This window comes from Sus scrofa, chromosome X (assembly GCF_000003025.6).
Source record: "Sus scrofa isolate TJ Tabasco breed Duroc chromosome X, Sscrofa11.1, whole genome shotgun sequence".
In the NCBI taxonomy this organism is placed as follows: Eukaryota; Metazoa; Chordata; class Mammalia; order Artiodactyla; family Suidae; genus Sus; species Sus scrofa.
The window spans coordinates 124,484,955-124,502,952 of record NC_010461.5 but is presented as its reverse complement, the minus strand read 5'-3'; the positions used below and the strand labels follow the sequence as shown (position 1 = coordinate 124,502,952).

The following is a 17,998-nucleotide window of genomic DNA, read 5'->3' as shown; positions in this document are numbered from 1 at the left end:
GACTCCTAGGCTGGGAACCTCCATATGCCGCGGGTGGAGCTTTAAAAGAAAAAAACAAAAAAAGATTTTTCTTTTTTCTATTAGAGTTGATTTACAACGTTCTGTCAATTTCCGCTGCCCAGTAGTGACCCAGTCACACATATTGCATATGGGTTATTTCTTTAATTGTTAGGCAGCGACCTCTTTTTATTCCTAATACTGATTTGTGCCCTGAGGTCTACTTTGTCTGATATTAAGTTGGCTCCACCGACTTCCTTTCGAATGATTTTCGCCGGGTATGTCTCTTTCCATCTGTATCAACTAGGGTTTGGTGGCAGACCACAGAACCATTCTAGCTGAGTAAGTTTGAAAAAAAGAGGGGGATTTAGGGAGTTCCTTTGTGGCACAGTGGGTTAAGGGTCTCGTGTTGTCACTGCAGCGACTCTGGTCACTGCTGCGGCGTGTGTTTGATCCCTAGCCTGGGAATTCCCACATGCCATGGGTGTAGGACCCCCCCCCAAAAAAGGATTTATTATCAGGTAGGGACAACTTACACAATCTTGGAAAGCGATGGAGGAACAACTCCTAGCCCTTTGCATCACCACTTCTCCCGGGACCAGGAACAAATCCTAACCTTACAATTCAGATAAAACAGGGATCGAACCTGCTGCCACAGTGGCTCGTGTCGCTGTGATGACAATGCTGGATGTTTAACCTGCTGTGACACAGGATAATTCCAACGCACAGCCAACTTTGAGCATAATTCCCATCCCGCTGAAAACTCTTGGGTGGCGTCTCACTGCTTGTGGAGTGAGTCCAGACCCTGGAAGGGCAGCCCCAGCCCCTCCCTTGCCCCGCTTGGCATCTTGCTCCTGATTTAGCCCCGGGCCTCTGCACGAGAATCCCCCTCCTCCCAGCAGGCCTAGAACCACCTGGCGCTGCTGCCCCTCGCCTGGCCAGCTCAGGACTCTTCCTGTCCGTAGCCCCCGACCAGCCCACTCGGCAGCTCCCCATGCAGGGACCAGACACCTGTCTCCGCTCCCCGCCCCAGCACTGTGTCAGGCTGGGTCCAGAGTCCTATTTGTGCTCAGATATGATGTTTGTGAGTCGTGCGGATCCCGTCGCATCTCTGGCCCAGGGCGGGGCTTGGGGTCCCCCTCCGCCAGGCAGATGGCTGCCCCTCCTGCCTCTCCCCCAGGCCCTGGCAGAGAAAGAGGCTGGGAGGCGGACCGCATGTTCCACGGAAGGCTTTTACTGAGGGACTGAGGGAGGCCCCCGACCCGAGCGAGGCCTGAGGGCCCGAAAGGCACAGCTGCGGGGTCTCTCTCTTGGGTGGGGGCTGGCTCTGCAGAGACAGCTCCCTTGCCGACCCCTCTTTGGCACTGAACTGGGCACAGTGGCGCCCGCACGCCCGGCAGCCCTGGCGTCCATCTCCCCCCTTGGCTGGCACGCCCCCACCCACCCCGTGTGGTTGGCAGTGTAGGCTGGTGGGGTGGCCAGGGGCTGACCGAGAGGTGGGCCCCCCGTTGAAGGACCACGGCCCAGGCCGCCTCCCCCGCTGGCAGGGTGCCCACATTGGCGATGGAGGTGGCTACAAACAGGAATCCAATAAATTAGCTTGTAGGAGAGAAGGCTAGGGACCCACAGGGTCAGGGGTTACATTCCTACCATCGCTCGCTGGAAAGTGCCCTCCAGAGGGCTCTTTGGGATGACAGGTGGGGAGCGGGGGCACAGACGAGGGGCCCCGTCTCATTGAGGGTCCCACCCGGCCAGTTTTATGGCAGGAAGGGCGCCCCATGGGACAGAAGCCTCGGTGGGCCACCTGGACAATGGCAGCGGAGGGACACACCGGCCCGTGATGTCTCCCAGGGACTGAAGGGGGAGTAAAGGGCCCTCAGCCGCAGGAGGGCACTGGCCCAGACCCATGGTGTGACCTGGGGTTCGCCTCTGACCCCGCTCCCCTCCCTGAGGAACAGGAAGGGGGGCAGGGCGCGCGTGCAGGGCGCGGGGGGGGGGCTGGGTGCGCAGGGGCGCCACTTCCTTCATGTGATCCGAGGGCTCGCGGTGGGGCGGGGGCCAAGGGCGAAGAGCCAAGGCCTTGGGTCAGGTGGCGGCACCGTGGGGGACACCCGGGCCTTGGCCCAGGATCTGGCAGAGCTCCTGGAGGCGCCGCTGCATCTTGGGGATGCCCGCCAGCTGCTGCTCCAGCCGCTGCTTCTCCTCGGTCAGGCTCAGGCGGGCGGCCGAGTCCAGCTTCTCGAACTTCCAGCCACCCTCCCCGTCGAACTGGAGCAAGTGTGTGTGGTACTTCCTGTGTCGGGAGAGGGGCCGGGAGGATGTTGGCCAGGAGACGCTCACCAGGCCGCCAGGACCCTCTGCCCCCTCCCCAGCGGCAAAGTCACGGGCGTGCGGGCAGGGAGGGAGGGCACCTACCACAGGGAGGGGCGGTGGGTGATGGAAAGCAGGGCGATGCCTGCATCCTTGGCCGCCTGGAAGATCTTGCCCTCCACATCGATGCTCACGGCGCTGGTACATTCATCCAGGAGGGCATACTTGGGCCTTGGGGGTGGGGGCCCAGCGGGCGAGGCTGTGAACCTTCCGTGGCCGATACCCCAGCCCGCGCCCAGCACGCACCCCGTGCGGAAGCCTGATGCCCGCGCTCAGCCCGTTCCTGGTGGCCCCGTCCCCGCTGCGCCCTGGGGCAGGGGAGAGCCGCCCAGTGGAGCTGCCCCCCGCGATCCCAGGGGACGCACATGCCGAGCAGGCACCGGGACCGCGCGCTCACCTGTGGTAGAACATCCGGGCCATGCCGACTCTCTGCTTCTCGCCCCCCGACAGCACGTCCTTCCAGTCACACACGGCCTCCCAACCTGGCAGGGGACGGGCTCTGGGTGTGGCTGTGGCACAGGTTCCAGCCCAGGCCAAGGAACTTCTGCCTGCTGTGCACTCGGCCCAAGTGTGCGCGTATGTGTGTGTCATGAAAAAAAAGGACCACATCCCCTGGCTCGCCTCGAGGTGAGGTTTAACCTGAATTAAGACTGAATTCCAGCCAACAGGACATAAGTGTGAGCGTTGCACCCCCAGCATATGGAAGTTCCCAGGCCAGGGATCAAATCCGAGCTGCATCTGTGACCTATGCCACAGCGACGGCAATGCCACATCCTTAATCCACTGTGCTGGGCTGGGGATTGAACCGGCCATGCCACAGAGACGAGCTGGATTGCTAACCCAGTGAGCCATGGCGGGAATTCCAGCTTTTGGAACTTTCTTTTTTTTTTTTTGGTCTTTTTGTCTTTTCTTGGGCCACACCCGCGGCATATGGAGGTTCCCAGGCTAGGGCTCTAATCGGAGCTGTAGCTGCCAAGCCTATGCCAGAGCCACAGCAATGCGGGATCCGAGCCACGTCTGCGACCTGCACCACAGCTCAGGGCAACGCAGATCCTTAACCCACCGAGCAAGGCCAGGGATCGAACCCACAACCTCGTGGTTCTTAGTCAGATTCATTAACCACTGCGCCACGACGGGAACTCCTGGAACTTTGTTTAAAAGATGGCATTCACGCTTTGTCGCCTCCGCCCCACTTCTTCCATCCTGTGGCCTGGGATGTGATACGAGGCCAGAGCAGCCACCTTGGACCTTGGGAACGGAGGCCACATACAGCCGAGTGGCCTGCCTACCTCAGGACTCCTTTCTCAGAGGAAGCTAAACTTGTACATGATTGGAGCCCCTGCTGGGGGTGCTTGTTTGGCACAGCCGACCTCAATGCTAACGGGACGCGTGGAGGCCAGGAGGAGGGGACGGTCCAGGGGGAAGCTCTCGTGTGTCACACCGGTGCTTAGCCTGAGGCTGGCCCCTGGCCCCTTCTGCAGGTGGAGGGGGAGGTCTTGCTCAAGGTCAGGCTGCCCCTCCGGGCAGAGGAGGAAGCGGAGCTCTGCTAGGAAAATCCCAACACGGCCCGTAGGGCTTCCTCGGGGCAATAAGGCCGCCCTCCCCTCTGCCCCTCTGGGCGCTGCGGACATTGAAAGTGCAAAGAAGCCCCAGGGCAACGCGTCCCCTGGCCACCGGCCTGTCCTCCCCTCCTGAGCCTCTTCCCAGGGGACACCCCCACCCCAGGCTCAAGCCGGACATGAGGGCAGGCGTCCCCTCCAGGCTGCCCTGTCACACCCGTGGTCTATTCTCTGTCTGAAATGTGTATCTGACCTGCCGTTTCCCTGCCTAAGGCCTTCCTGGGGCTTCCCTCCCTGCCAGGGAGACCCCAGCTCCCAGCCTGCAGCCTGGCCAGGGTACCCGGCCGGACGGCCCTGGCGGGCCTGGCTCCTTTCCCGCGTGTGCTCAGGCCACCTGGGGCCACCTGCCTCTATCAGTCCTCCAGGGGAGGCAGGGCTCTCCAGGGCGCACACACTTTGGACTCCTGAACGTTGGCTGGGGCGACCTTTACCTGCCGGGGGCCAAGAGGGCCACAGGGCGGGGGCGGCGGCAGGTTCCCCCGCTGAGCCTTGGGACAAAGGATGACGGATGGGCGGCTTGCTCCTGGCACAGACAGGTGACATGGCCCTTCCCCTACCTCCTTCCCTCTGCAGGATGTGGTTTAGGTGCACGATGTCCAGAATGGCTTCCAGGTGCTGCTCCGAGTAGCCCTTCCTTCGCATGTCCTCCACCGAGTCCGGGTAGATCACCTGGTCGCGCAAGGAGCCCACGGGCATGTAGGGCCTGTGGGGAGAGCTGCGTGTCCGCCGAGGGGAGGGAGGCCCGGCTGCCCTGCCGACGGTCGCGCCTGTCGCTCAGCCTGCACACAGGCACGCACACGCTCGGACGAGCGCGCCCCAGCGGCCGCCAAGTGGCCAGCGGCTCGCGGCCCCTCACCTCTGCGGGATGTAGAACATGCGCTCAGGCGGGGGCTTGTAGAGCACGCCGCCGTACGTGGGCCACAGGCCGCCCAGGATGCGGAACAGGGAGCTCTTGCCGCAGCCGTTGGGGCCCGTGATGAGCAGGTGCATGCCCTCCTCGACCTGCGGAGGCAGCCACTGTGGGACCCGGGCCGGGGCCCTCCCCTCCCCCGTGGCCTCTCCTGCTCCGGGGGAGCTCCCTGCACCCCGGCAGCTCTCCGTGAGGAGGGGCACGTGCCGGCGGGGTGAGCTCCGCCATCCAGAGCCCTTGCCACAGGCCCGTTTCAGGCCCGGCTTGTCCCCGAGGGCCCCAGCACGCGCCGGAGGGCAGGGGGCAGCAGGGGGAGCGCCGGCCCTGCCACAGCTCGGGGAATGGGCACGTGGCCTGAAGGCCAAGGCCGCCTGCTGCCCAGCCGCCCCTCTTCAGCGGAAGCCCAGCACCAAGGGCCTCGGGACCCCCGCGGGGATGGGCTGCCGGGAGACGGCGGTCCTGAGCTGGCGGAGGGCAGGAGATCCAGCTGACCCGCTTCCCACCGCCACACGCGACCCAACAGCAACGCCAAGGGTCTTCCCGCCTGCGCTGGAGGCGCTGGAAGAGCCGAGAGCGTGGCTGATGCGAATGTCAGTGGCAGGGGTGGAACTGTGTCCCCTCAAAGTCACACGCCGGAGTCCTAACCCCCAGGACCTCAGAATGTGACCTTATTTGGAAAGACTCTTTGCAGATGTGATTACGTAAATCCAGATAAGCAGTGGGGCGGGCCCATACTCCAGCGTGGCTGGTGTCCTTATAAAACAGGGGCCATCTGGACACAGAGACACGCCCACAGGGGAAGCACCAGGTGAAGGGGAAGGAGAGACAGAGTGTCAGCAAAAGCCCAGGAGCTGGGAGAGGCCTGATCTGGCCTTCTGTTATTGGAGCCCCTCGCCCCACGGTCCTTCGCGAGACTATAAACCCTCCAGGCCGGGCCTGGGCCTCCCCCCGCCCCCTGAGAGCTGCCCAGCTCCAGCCCGCACCCTGGCCACCTGGCTGCTCCCCCTCGCCAATGTCTCCCAGCCCAGAACCAGCTCCACCCCTTCCTCGCCTCACTGTGCTCTCGCACCAGCCGCGCCCTTGTTCACCAGGTCCTCTGGTCTCTGCCTTCTGCCTTCCCCTAGGCCAGCCTGGAAACCATTCACCTTGGATGACCTGGCCATCAGCGGCACCCCCACCCCCCACCCCAAGGGTGACGGTCTATTTCCAGGGGTGATGTGGGGATGGAACCACGGGCCAGAGTCCAGCCTCCGGCTGGCTCTCAAGTCCCCTCTGAGCAGATCAAGCAAAGGAGCTCTAGGCACCGGCCCTTCCCGCTTACTGCCTGTCTGGCCGTGGCTCCCGCCACCCGGGCACCCCAGCCAGGCGCACAGGGCCCCTGCAGAGCCGGGCCCCGGCTCCTTGTCCCCGCCCTCTTCTTCTCCGTGCTGCCCACCTGCCCGCCCGCAGGCTCCTGGCTGAAGGTTCCCGTGACCTCTTTTCCCCCCAAGGACAGTGACCACCCTTCCCGTGGCCCTTGCTGGACCCCAGGCGGCCATCTAACTGGGGACCTTTGTAACCGTCTAGAACCCCCAGTTTACCTCTGGTTTACAGGGCCCAGCCTGGAGCTCGGGGAATACTGGTTGAACGAATCAATGACTCCTGCCCCCAGGTCTCCCCTTCCCTCCAAAGCCCTGGCAGGGGACAGGGGACACAGGACACAGGTGACCGGTCCATGTCAGCCCCCAGGGTGTCCTCTCCACAGACGCCCTGTGGCTCAGCACTCTCCCGGGGGGCCGGGCCGCGCCGGGCACACACCTGCCCCGGGGGCCTCTTGAAGCAGTGGGTTGGGACCTCAGGCCCAGGCTGGTGACAGACAATCTCTTCCATCACAGGTGGAGTTGGACCAGAGTCCCTAGGGCCTAGGCTTGTCAGGGACAGGGGCGGGGCGCGCGCGGGCTGCTGGGTGACTCTTGTCCAATCGTGGTAACCGCCAGTCCCTTTCATCAGCTCTGACTCCAGTGCCCCAGACCCGACAGTCAGAGACACGCCGACCTTTCCCCTGGAGCTGAGTCCACCTGCCACGGGGACCTGGGGTCAACGGCTCGCGACAGCGGAGGCCCCGGCAGTGCTGGCGCTGGCCCGCGGGACCTACCCGGATGTTGAGGCTGGCCACCACCACCTCCCCCGCGGGTGTGATGATGGGGATGTTCTCGCAGACGATCCCGTGCTCCACGTCCACCACTTGGCCTGGAGGGAGAGGCCGGGGGGACACAGGAGGCGCGGTCAGGGTGTGGCCAGGGGCTCCCCCCGCGCCAACGGCGCCCCCTGCGGGGCTCTGGGCCCGGAGGGGACATCCTCTGCCCTCTAGGAGCCGAGCGCGGAGCCCGCACCTACGGCCAGGACAGCACCGTCTGAAAGGCGGCTCTGATGTGTGCGCCCCCTCCAGCGCACCTCAGTGCCCGGGGGGCTCTGAGCTTGCTCGTGCGGTGCACACGGGGGGTGAGGGGCCCCTCTGCTCAGGGACCACGCCCCCCTTCTACAAAGAGACATCCTGGCCAGGAGCCACCGCTCTGGGAAGGAAGACTGCGGGAGCCCCAGCATGGCCCGGAAGCGCCCCCGCAGCCCCCCCGGGGGCACCGGCAGGCTCCCTTACCTCGGATCTGCAGCGGGCCCTCCACACGGACACCTGACCTCACCACGGCCCCCGAGCCTGCCTGAGAGTCCTCCGGCTCCCCGGGCCTCTTGAACCGGCAGTGCTGGACGTCCTCAAATACCTGGAACATCTCATGGACCCGGGCCGTGTAGCCGGCCAGCTCGGTCACCTGCAGGGAGGGTGACCCTGGCTGAGCCCCGGCAGCCGGGGGGCGGAGGGCGGCAGCTTGGGGGGGCGCGGCGGGCAGGGGTTACCTCCTTGTAGGACGACATGATGCGCTCGATGGCATCGGCGGCCGCCGTGAGCAGGTTGCGGGCGATGGTGAAGGCCTCCGTGCGCTCGCTCACCAGCTCTTCCTCCCGCATCTCCAAGGCCGCCTTCTTCGCCACCTCTGAGTCTGCAGAGCGCAGGCGAGGGGACAGGTGGGGACAGTGGAAGACCAGACCTGACCCACTAGGGGAGAGAGGAGTCTCTCCAGCAAATGGGGCTCGGACAACTGGGTATCGACACGCAAAACAGTGACCCCATGTCACACCACACACGAAAGCGAACACACAGCGGAGCCTGGGCCTGCACGGGAGAGCCAAGGCCGCACACCTCTCAGGAGAATGCAGGGGATAAGGTGTGGCTCCTTAAGCACCAGTAACAAAAGAAAAAACTCCGAGTTCCCACTGTGGCACGGGGGGTTAACAATCCGGCTTGTCTCTGTGGACGCACCGGATTCAATCCCTGGCCCGGGAACTTCCACATGCGGTGGGGGCGGCCAAAAAAGAAAAAAAAAGTAACCCCCCCCTTTTTTTGGTCTTTTTAGGGCTACACCCGCGGCACATGGAGGTTCCCAGGCTAGGGGTCGAATCAGAGCCGTAGCTGCCAGCCTACACCACGGCCGCAGTCACGCAGGATCCGAGCCACATCTGTGACCTACACCTCAGCTCACGGCCATGCTGGATCCTTCACCCACTGAGCGAGGCCAGAGATCGAATCTGGGCCCTCATGAATTCTAGTCAGATTTGTTCCCTCTGAGCCATGACAGGAACTCCCAAAAAAAGTGAAAACTTTTGAGCACCAAAGGAAATCATCCGGAAAGTGAAAGAAAGTCAACCTACAGACTGGCAGAAAATATCTGCAAATTATACAGACTACATAAAGAACTGTTTCAGTTCAATTATAAAGAGACAAAGAATCCAATTAAACAAAGGATCTGAATAAGCATTTCTCTTGTAAGACATGCAAATGGCCAATAAACACACGAAAAGATGATGATTAGTCATCAGGGGACCATAAAATCAAAACTGCAATGAGATCCCACCTTATACCCACTGGGATGACTATAATTAAAAAATTAGCAAAATGAGGAGCTCCCGTCGTGGCTCAGTGGAAACGAAGCCGACTAGCATCCCTGAGGACGCAGGATCGATCCCTGGCCTCGCTCAGTGGGTGAAGGATCCGGCGTTGCCTTGAGCTGTGGTGTAGGCCGCAGACGCGGCTCGGATCTGATGTTGCTGTGGCTGTGGTGTAGAGCAGCAGCCCTAGCCTGGGAACCTCCATATGCTGCAAGTATGGCCCTAAAAAGAGAAATAGAGATAAAAAAAAATTAAAGGAGTTCCCGTCGTGGCGCAGTGGTGAACGAATCCGATGAGGAACCATGAGGTTGCGGGTTCAGTCCCTGCCCTTCCTCAGTGGGTGAACGACCCGGCGTTGCCGTGAGCTGTGGTGTAGGTTGCAGATGCGGCTCGGATCCTGAGTTGCTGTGGCTGTGGCGTAGGCCGGTGGCTACAGCTCCGATTTGACCCCTAGCCTGGGAACCTCCATATGCCACGGGAGCGGCCCAAGAAATGGCAAAAAGACAAAAAAAAAAAAAAGAAACAGTAACAAGTGGCGATGAGCACGTGCAGAGGTCGGAGCCCGGGCTGCTGCTGGTGTGGGGACAGACAGCGGTCCGCCGCTGTGGGAGACGGCATGGCAGTTCCTCCAAATGCCACCCAGAGAATTACCGAGAGACCCAGCAATTCCACTCCTAGGTGGACATACATCCAAGAGAAGTGAACAGAGAGGTCCGGACCAAAAAAATGGTACGTGTGTGTCGCAGCGTCATTCATCAGTCAAAAGGTGCAAACGACCAAACGTCTACTGACGGATGGATGGACGGACCCCAAGTGGCGGGTCAGTACGCAAGATGGAACAGTACTCCGTGGAAGGAGCAATACAGCACGGGTCCTATAGGGTGGCGCGGCCTCAAAGACCCGACCCCCCCACCCCCCTCGCTGGGCAAACAAAGCCTGACGCAGCAGCCACATGCTGCACGATTCCCTTAACGTGAAGAGTGCAGGAGAGGCAGACCTTTAGCAACAGAAAAAGCAGGGGCTGCCAGGGGCTGCCAGGGAGGGGGGGAAGGGAGCGCTAAGGGGGTGGTGACAACATTCTGGACGACTCTGCGACTACTGAAAACAGCTGAACGGAACCTGTTACAAGGCTGAACTGTACGTGGTGTGTGTCTGGCACCCCAATGGCAGCCCCTCCCAAGCCTCTCAAACACCAATATCCCCTTTCGGGCCTTCACTCTTTTTTTTTTTTTTTTTTTTTTTTTTGTCTTTTTAGGGCCGCACCTGTGGCATGCAGTTGCCGGCCTACACCACAGCCCACGGCAAGTCAGGATCCTTAATCTACCGAGCGAGCCAGGGATCGAACCTGCAACCTCGTGGTTCCCAGTCAGATTTGCTAACCACTGAGCCATGACGGGAACTCCCGGGCCTGCAGTCTACCCCATTTTGCCCTCACCTCTCCCCTTAATGCCGTATTCTGTGCCATCCCCAAAGCCACTATCTCCCCCTAGGAGCCTCCTCCCGTCCTGACTTGCTTTGCAGTCAGTCCAGACCTGGTGGTCGCTCACTGCAATCCTCTCTTGTCAAGGCCTTGACTCCCTTGACCCTGGGATCCCCTGGAGGGGCAAGGCTTTCAAACAAGGAATGTTCTAGAAATGGTGATGGGAAGCAAAGGGGAGGCCTGACTATCCAGGGGCATATCTGGACCCGAGATCAGAGCCTCGGGGATATGATGGCGAGGGTGGGGTGGGAAGGGGCAGGAAGGCAGGGCAGGTGCCGTGCAGCGTGGACGGGGCCTGGGGGGCCGGAGCGCCAGAAATCCTGGGAACCGGGTGGGGCAGGGGAGTGGTGATTCAGACCTCTAGGGTCCTAGACCTTCCTTCCCACCGTGCCCCCCAGGCAGGGATGGTGGGAGCATGCGAATCCTCCTCTGGAGAGCTGGCAAGTGACCGCGCGCAAAGGGGCAGGGTCTGGGGGACCCTGGCAACAGCCAGCACCTCCCTGGAGACAGAATGGCCCTCTGCAGTTTTCCTGCGGAGGAACCCGAACCCTAAGGCAGAGCAGGACACACGACAGCAGTTTCCAGCCAAGCGCCCCTCCCCCAGCCCACAGGCCAGAAGGGCAAAGGCATCTCCATCTTCCCCCATTGCTAGGTGCCCCCCCACCTTCCCAGCAGTCTCAGCTTCCAGCTCCTGGGGACACAGCGGGGACAAAACAGACAAACGTCTGCCCTCCTTGAATTTAAAGTGGCAGAGCAGCAGCTGTTTCCGGCTTGGAAGAGCAGCAGGAAAGGGGAAGAGCAAAGGCTGGAGGGCACCTGTGAGCTGGAGCTCGGATGGAGGGAGGAGGGGGAGCCACGGGTGGCCAATGAAAGAGCGCTCCTGGCAGAGTGAGGAGGAGCAAAGGCCCTGAGGCAGAGCCTCAGTTTGGGGAAGGCCAGTAAGAGAAGTGGGGGCGCTTCACGTGCTCACAGGTAACACAGCCAAGGCCAGGAGGCTGGGGACAGGAGCTCGTGACCCTGAATCACCCACAAAGCCCAACACAGCAGAGGCTCCAAAAAGCCCGAGGCCTTGAGAGGAGGGAGAGGCCTTGGGGACTAGACTGGTTGCAGGCGCTTCCTCATAGAAACTGCAGGTTGGTTTCCTCATGGGCCCGTTTCCACCCAGGCCAGATGTGCTGACTGAGTCTGGCCTAAGTCAAGGCCTCCCTTTGCGTAGGGGCCCATTGGTGGAAAGCAACTGCTTCCTCTCATGAGATGCTTCCTCTTGGGGGTCACCCAGAGACGGACAGACAGCTGAGGGCACAGAAGCCCCAAGGCAGAAACACCAATAGGGAGAGAATCAGGCCCTCTTACTACTAAGTTGCAGAAAATATATAACACCTTTTAAATCGGAGGTCTGCTTGCAGCGAAACAAGGGACAGTGCCAGCAGCAAGAGGAGAAACAGCAGCCAGGTGCACCTGCGACATCCCCAGAGACAGAGAACACAGGGCAGCCTCTTTCACGTACTCAGGGCTCCAGGTGCAAGGAACCAAAGGTCTCCTCTGAGAAGGTGTAATTGTGTGTCTGAGACACAAATCAATGCTTTGAGTACTACCAAGAAACACTACCTCCCCGCCAAGGGGAGGCGTTAACGCGAAAAGGGCCTCCAACTGATGAGCGGCCTAAGCAAAAGCAAAGGCGAGCCGGGAATCAGGGCCTCCAGCCCGCCTCCTCGGGGTTCCAGCGGAAGTCTGGCAGCAAAACGCTCAAGGACCGTGAGCCACCGACCGACTGCATGGCCGGTAGTGGAAGATAAACCTGGCTTAGACCTCGATTTGGACGAGATCGGGCGCGTTCCGGGTGGTGGGGCCGCAGACTAGACCCTCGATTCGGACAACAGAAGAGCTGGATAGAGACCGTGGAATAAGCATGGTTAAAATGGTAGCCAGCAGAAGAGGAACAGGCAAAAAGCTGAGAAAATCAGACACTTACAAACACAGCTCGAGATTCCTATTTGAAAGAGAAAATTTCACTTTCGAATTTCTATCTCAAAGACAATCAAATAGAACTTTACACTGGAGCTCCCATCATGGCTCGGCAGTAACAAACCAGACCAATATCTGTGAAGATGCGGGTTCCATCCCTGGCCTCGCTCAGTGGGTTGAGGATCCAGAGTTCCTGTGAGCTGTGGTGTAGGCCCGCAGCTGCAGCTCCAATTCCACCCCTAGCTGGGAACCTTCATATGCCCCGGGTACGGCCCTAAAAAGACACATACAAAAACAAAACAAAACAAAAAAGAGAGACTGTAGTCTTTGAAACTTTTTAAAAAATTCAAATTAGATGCAGCCAAAGACAAAACGAGCATGAGTTAGCAGGAAGACCCGAGGAAACCTCCCAGAATGCAGCACAAAGAGAGCCGAAGCACACGCCTAGCGGGAGTTCCCGAAGGAAAGAGTAAAAAGAATGAGAAAGGCAATATTTGAAAAGATAGTGAAAAAAAGAGAAAAGATTGCAGCTGAAGACTGAACCCTCTAAACATTCAAAGGCTATACAACAAGCCTCAACCAGGATCAACAGAAACGCACAACACGCCGCCTGTGAAACCGCCCAATGCCAAAGACAAAGAAAAAGGCTGAAAATAACCAGGGAGGAGTTCCCACGGTGGCACAGCGGGATTGGCGACACTCTGCAGCACTGGGATGCAGGTTCAATCCCTGGCCCGACACAGTGGATTAAGGGTCTGGCATTGCCACAACTGTGGCTCGGATCTGATCTCTGGCCTGGGGACTCCATAAGCCATGGGGCGGCCGAAAAAGAAAACCATCAACCATCCATCGAAGGGACCAGGGGCTCCATGCAGACGCTGAGGGCAACGACGGCCATCGGCAGGCGGAAGGAGAAGGGCCGGCCGCCCCGATGCCTCGCCCACTAACCTTCGGCTGCGGGCGGAGTAAGAACCTCTGGAGGGTGTCTGTCTGAGAGGGTGGCAGCGGGCAGTGCGGAAGGGCTGGTGGGCAAAGAAAGCGGAAGCTCACAGCGTCTCAACACGCATCGCCCCCAGGAAGGAAAACCGCGGCAAAGCCAACTTGACCTCAGTGCCTCAGGCCGGCAATCCTGCAGGCAGAGGGTCCCAAGGGCCTGGAGGTGCCCCGGCCTCCCACCTCCCGGCTGCGCTCGGGCCGAGGGCAGGGCCCCCTGGGCCAGGGTGCGGGCGCCTGGTGAAGGGACGCCGGCTGTTCCCGAGCTGCAGGCCCGGGTTTGGCGGAGCGGGGCCGAAAAGCAGGAGATGCTGTCGAGGGACCTGGGCGGGGGCGGCGAGGGGCTCCGGCTGAGCCCTGGGCCCTCCCAAGCCTGCAGCCCTGGGCGCCCAGGTGGACGGCCCCGGCCCTGCAGCGGCTCTCACCTGACTCCGAGTAGCCCGTGGCGGTGATGATGGGCACGGCCACCATGAGCAGGCCCGAGGCGCTCCACACGTATTTCATGAGGAACTGCTCCAGCATGACGTACCACAGGCGCTCCAGCAGAATGAGGTTGATTTGCGAAGCCAGGTCCTGGTAGGAGTGCTGCAGCAGGGCCAGCTCCACCTGCGGAGGCGGGGGACAGAGGCCCCAGGCCTGCTGGTCAGCACCGGCCAGGTGAGAGCAAGCGTCCCCAAGCGCTGCGCACGCGTGCCATCTGATGGCTGCGACAACGATGAGAGCTGGGGGTCGCGACTGGGCTATGTCTATGGGGCACAGGTCTCAACCTGGGGGAGGGAGGGGCTTGACATCACAGCACTGGGGTACGGCGGCCCCACCTCCCTCGGCCTACTCTCGTCCCCTTTCCTCTAGCTTTGTCGTGGGGACGCTTGCCTCGCCCCTGTCTTTGCCCTGGACAGCTCCTCGCCACGGGCTGAGGGCAGCCACCCTGCCTGTTTCTTTGGGCAATGGCTGGGGCGGGGGGGTCCACCCTGAACCAAGCAAAAGGTAATCCTTGCCCACGGTTCCTCTGGTGAGAAACTTGCCCCGCATTCTCCCACGGGAACCACTCCCGCGCCAGCTCCTGCAGGCAGTGCCCCCCCCACCGGAGACAGCCCACCACCCAAGCCAGCTAGAGTCCTTGGGAAAGGGAGCGGGAGAGAGAGGGTTTCCCGTGGTGGCAGCAGCAGTTAGACAGGCGGGGACTGGAGCGCTTAGGAAGCATGGGTCTCTCGGTGCAGCCGGGCAGCGCGCCCCAGCCCTGCCTTCCCTCGCCTGACTAATAGCTGCCCAGCCTGGCACGTCTCTTTGCCACGTGGTTTCACAGCCAGCTCTCCATGTGATTCTCACCATGTCCCATCACCTGTGTGTTCTCATGTCCATTGTACGTGACTCGGAAGCCCAGACAGGCCAAGTGACCTGCCCCAGCTCACACAGCCTGGAAGTGGCAAGAGGCACGGAATTTGGACCACAGCGGCTGAGTCGTTAGGAGAATCAAGTTTTTGTAAATGATGCTTTGACTCGTTAAGAAAGGTTTACCTATTCTCAAGTCAATAAGAGGGTGCGCGCATGTGTGTGTACATGTGGCTAGGTAACAGCAGAAGAGCCGGCTGTCCACCCTAGCCTGTTGATCTGAGCCTGGGCCGGTGTCCACGGGGACATTAGCCAATAGGACTGCGGTGGGCCACGTGCCTGCAGAGTAGGGCCAACCAACCCACGCGCGAAGGCCGGGCACTCCACACTGCTTTCGGCCCTGGGGCAGAAGCCTAAACAGAAAGGCCGTGGACGTGTACCAGGCCCCTCCTGCCCTGGCCAGCGCCTCCTCCCTGTGAAACTGGCCCAGAGGCAGGCCTTCAGGGAGCCAGGGATCTCTTTTCTGCCCCTCCATCCAGGTCTGTGGCACAGCTCAGCTTTGCCTCAAGCCAATCTCCCGTTCCTCAAGTGAGCGCGCCTCCTCTGAGCACCCAGGCGGTCGGGGCTCATGCTGGGAGCTGGCAGGAGTGCCGGCTGGGGCTGACAATGTAGCTGCAGGGAACATGCCAAGTGCCTCGCCCAAGGCCACGGCTGCCTGCCAAGGCCCTGCAGCCTGGAGGACAGGAGAGGAGGAGAGGGGGTTGCGGCTGCAGACCAAGCGCATTTTCTCCTAATCTGGAGCCCAGCCCACGCGTGGGATGCCCCCGTCTGCTCGGGGATGAGCCTTTCTGAAAAATCAGGGCCAAACCCGCCTCTCTGCCGGATGCCATGCACAGCCAATGAGATTAGGTCTGGGGGCACAGGGTGCCTGACCCAAGGAGGACACACAGACCTTCTGGACGTGGATGCCGTTGCGCCCCTCCCCCAAGAAGCACTCGGAACCGAAACCAGAGTCTCAGAGAGCCTAGCCGGAGGCAGCCGCAACCCAGGCACGAGGAAGGGGAGGGGCAGAGGCGAGATAAAGGGAGCACTGGCCTGGAGTAACCTTTCCCAGGCCTGGGCTCCTGGCTCCCCCTGGCGGGTCCTGGCCCCGGCCCCAGCCCCAGCCTCAGCCTGGCTGCAAGGGGCTGGGACCTGGGCGGAAGGGCGGCCACACGGGGGGCAGGGTGGCTGCCGGCAAGCAGGAAGTGCGTCCTGCCGCGGTGGCCGCCTGGGCCCGGCATCCCTGGCCAGGGCTCTGGGGAGGCAGCCAGGCCCACAGCCAGGCGGGCCCTCGGGCTCAGGAGGGGGAAGCCTTGACCCGGGGCGCCGAGCTCCGCCACTGCTGCGGCCACCACGCTGGGTGCTGCTCGTTAACCTCCCGCTTGGGCTGAGTCATGCCCACAACGCCTGCCTGCCCGGCCAGCTCGGCCGGACGCTGGCCTTCAAAGGGCCTAGGGGCCCAGGAGGGGCCAGGCAGCAGGCCGCCTCCTACCGACCCTGCTCCCAGACGGCAGGAGCCTCCTCTCTGTTGGCTGCAGGCATGGGGCAAGCAGGGAGCGCTCAGTCTCAAACTGCTAAGGTCCACAGTCCCAGGGCCAGGACAAGCGAGCAGGAGAGGAAGCAGAAGTGGCCCGGGTCAGTCCCCACCCGGCCTTCCTGCTTCTCCAGGACTGCGCCGACCCGGGTTGCCCAAGGCCCTGTCGGACCCCAGCCTCCGCTCCCTTGGCCCACCCACACCTCCAGCAGCGGGCTTTCCCGCCTCGGACCCCCAGCCACGCGCTTTCCAGTGCCCCGACCGACCGGCCCCACCTCGTGGCCCCCATAGAAGGCAATCTCCTCCGAGTTGGCCACCACTCGCGAGTGCATGTAGCGCAGCTCCCCCTTCCGCCGCGCCTCCTCTGCCACCAGCTCCCCAAACTTGGGTGAGAAGGCTCGGAGCACGTTGGCTGTGAGGAACACCACGAGGCCAGCGATGGCCGAGGGCCAGGCCGTGCCGGCCCCGCGGGAGCGGGCTGCTCGAAGCAGGGTGTAGGCGGTCACAGCCACGTCCAGGAGTGGCTTGGTCAGGTTGGAGTAGAGGTGGGCCACGGAGGCAGCGAAGGCCACCACGTCCTCCGTCAGGGACTGGTCCGGGTTGCGAAGGCGCCCGTCCATGTTGCTGACACGGTAGTAGGTCTGCTGGGAGAAGTAGAGGCTGTAGGCATGGGCCACCAGACGGCTGCGGAACGCCAGGGCCAGCTGGCCCTCCAGGTAGCGGATGGCACTGTTGACGAAGGTGGCAGGGAGTGCGATGAAGAGCCACTGCAGGAGCTGCCAGCCAAAGGCCCGGGGGTCCTTTCGCACGATGCAGCGGGCCAGCCGGCCGTCCAGGCGGGCCACATACACCGACAAGAAAGTCCGGCTCACCAAGGCGGCCGAGTGCAGCGCCAGCAGCCCCGTCTCCCGGCACAGGATCCTGGGGAAGAGCAGCCGCAGAAGCCACAAGAGTCGCTGCAGGAACACCCGGTTGACGCCGGCCTTGGCCGCTGTGGCCCCAGGGACCTCCTGCGCCGACTCCCGGACCGGCCCCTGGGGGCCCCTGGCCGGAGCCAGGCACTGCCGCACCAGGGGGTAGATTTTGTGGGCTCCGTAGGCCGTGAGGGCCAGGACCACAGCTGTGCGCTTCAGCGTGGTCACCCGCGAGGGCCGGGGAGTAGACAGCACCGTCATGTCACCTGGGCTGGGGCAGGGGCTGATGCCTGAGGCAGCAGAGGAAGCAGGTAGCTGGAAGGGTGGTGGCTCTGACCCCGGGCTCGTGGTCTAGGCAACAGGAAAGCTTGCAGTGGTCCCTGAGACTGTCGCTTTAGGCCACCCGGGTGGTGCTGGGGCCCCTGGTGCAGTGGGTTCAGGGCCCTCCAGGGTCGCGGCCTCTTCAGACAGCCGAGGTGGAGGAATTTGGCAGTCCCCTAGCCTCTGGGGTCAGAGCCTCCAGAGGTCTCAGGCAGAGAGGGCGTCTCTTCCTCTCCACCTCCTCCTCCTCCTCCCCCGGTGGCGCCCCTCCCCGGGGCACCAGACGCGTCCGTCCGCTCCACAGCCTGGCTGAGGCTACTGCGACTTCGCCACCCGTCCGGAATCCCCACCTACCCACCCACCCCTCCCCAGGGGCGAGCCGGGGGAAGGGGAGGAGGCCGAGGAGGGGCGGGAGGCGGAGCCCCGGCGCGGGGCGCCCCACCCCGTTCTCGCCCCACGGCTGGGCCCCGCCCCCGCCCCGGACCACAGAGACGTGGGACGACCGCGCGGGCTAGAGAAGCAACGCCGCGCCTTCCCGCCCAG

General features: G+C 62.2%; 1 protein-coding gene across 1 annotated transcript; it reads right to left on the bottom strand.

The window, feature by feature from the left end:
• Window positions 1,211–17,877, bottom strand: ABCD1 (ATP binding cassette subfamily D member 1). Its single transcript, XM_003135473.5, has 10 exons — window positions 16,496–17,877; window positions 13,738–13,918; window positions 7,786–7,928; window positions 7,532–7,700; window positions 7,031–7,125; window positions 4,843–4,988; window positions 4,544–4,689; window positions 2,765–2,849; window positions 2,413–2,538; window positions 1,211–2,290 (listed from the first exon to the last, which is right to left on the bottom strand). Exons 1-10 carry the CDS (start codon window positions 17,393–17,395, stop codon window positions 2,083–2,085), a joined length of 2,199 nt encoding a protein of 732 aa, XP_003135521.3. The 5' UTR covers window positions 17,396–17,877; the 3' UTR covers window positions 1,211–2,082.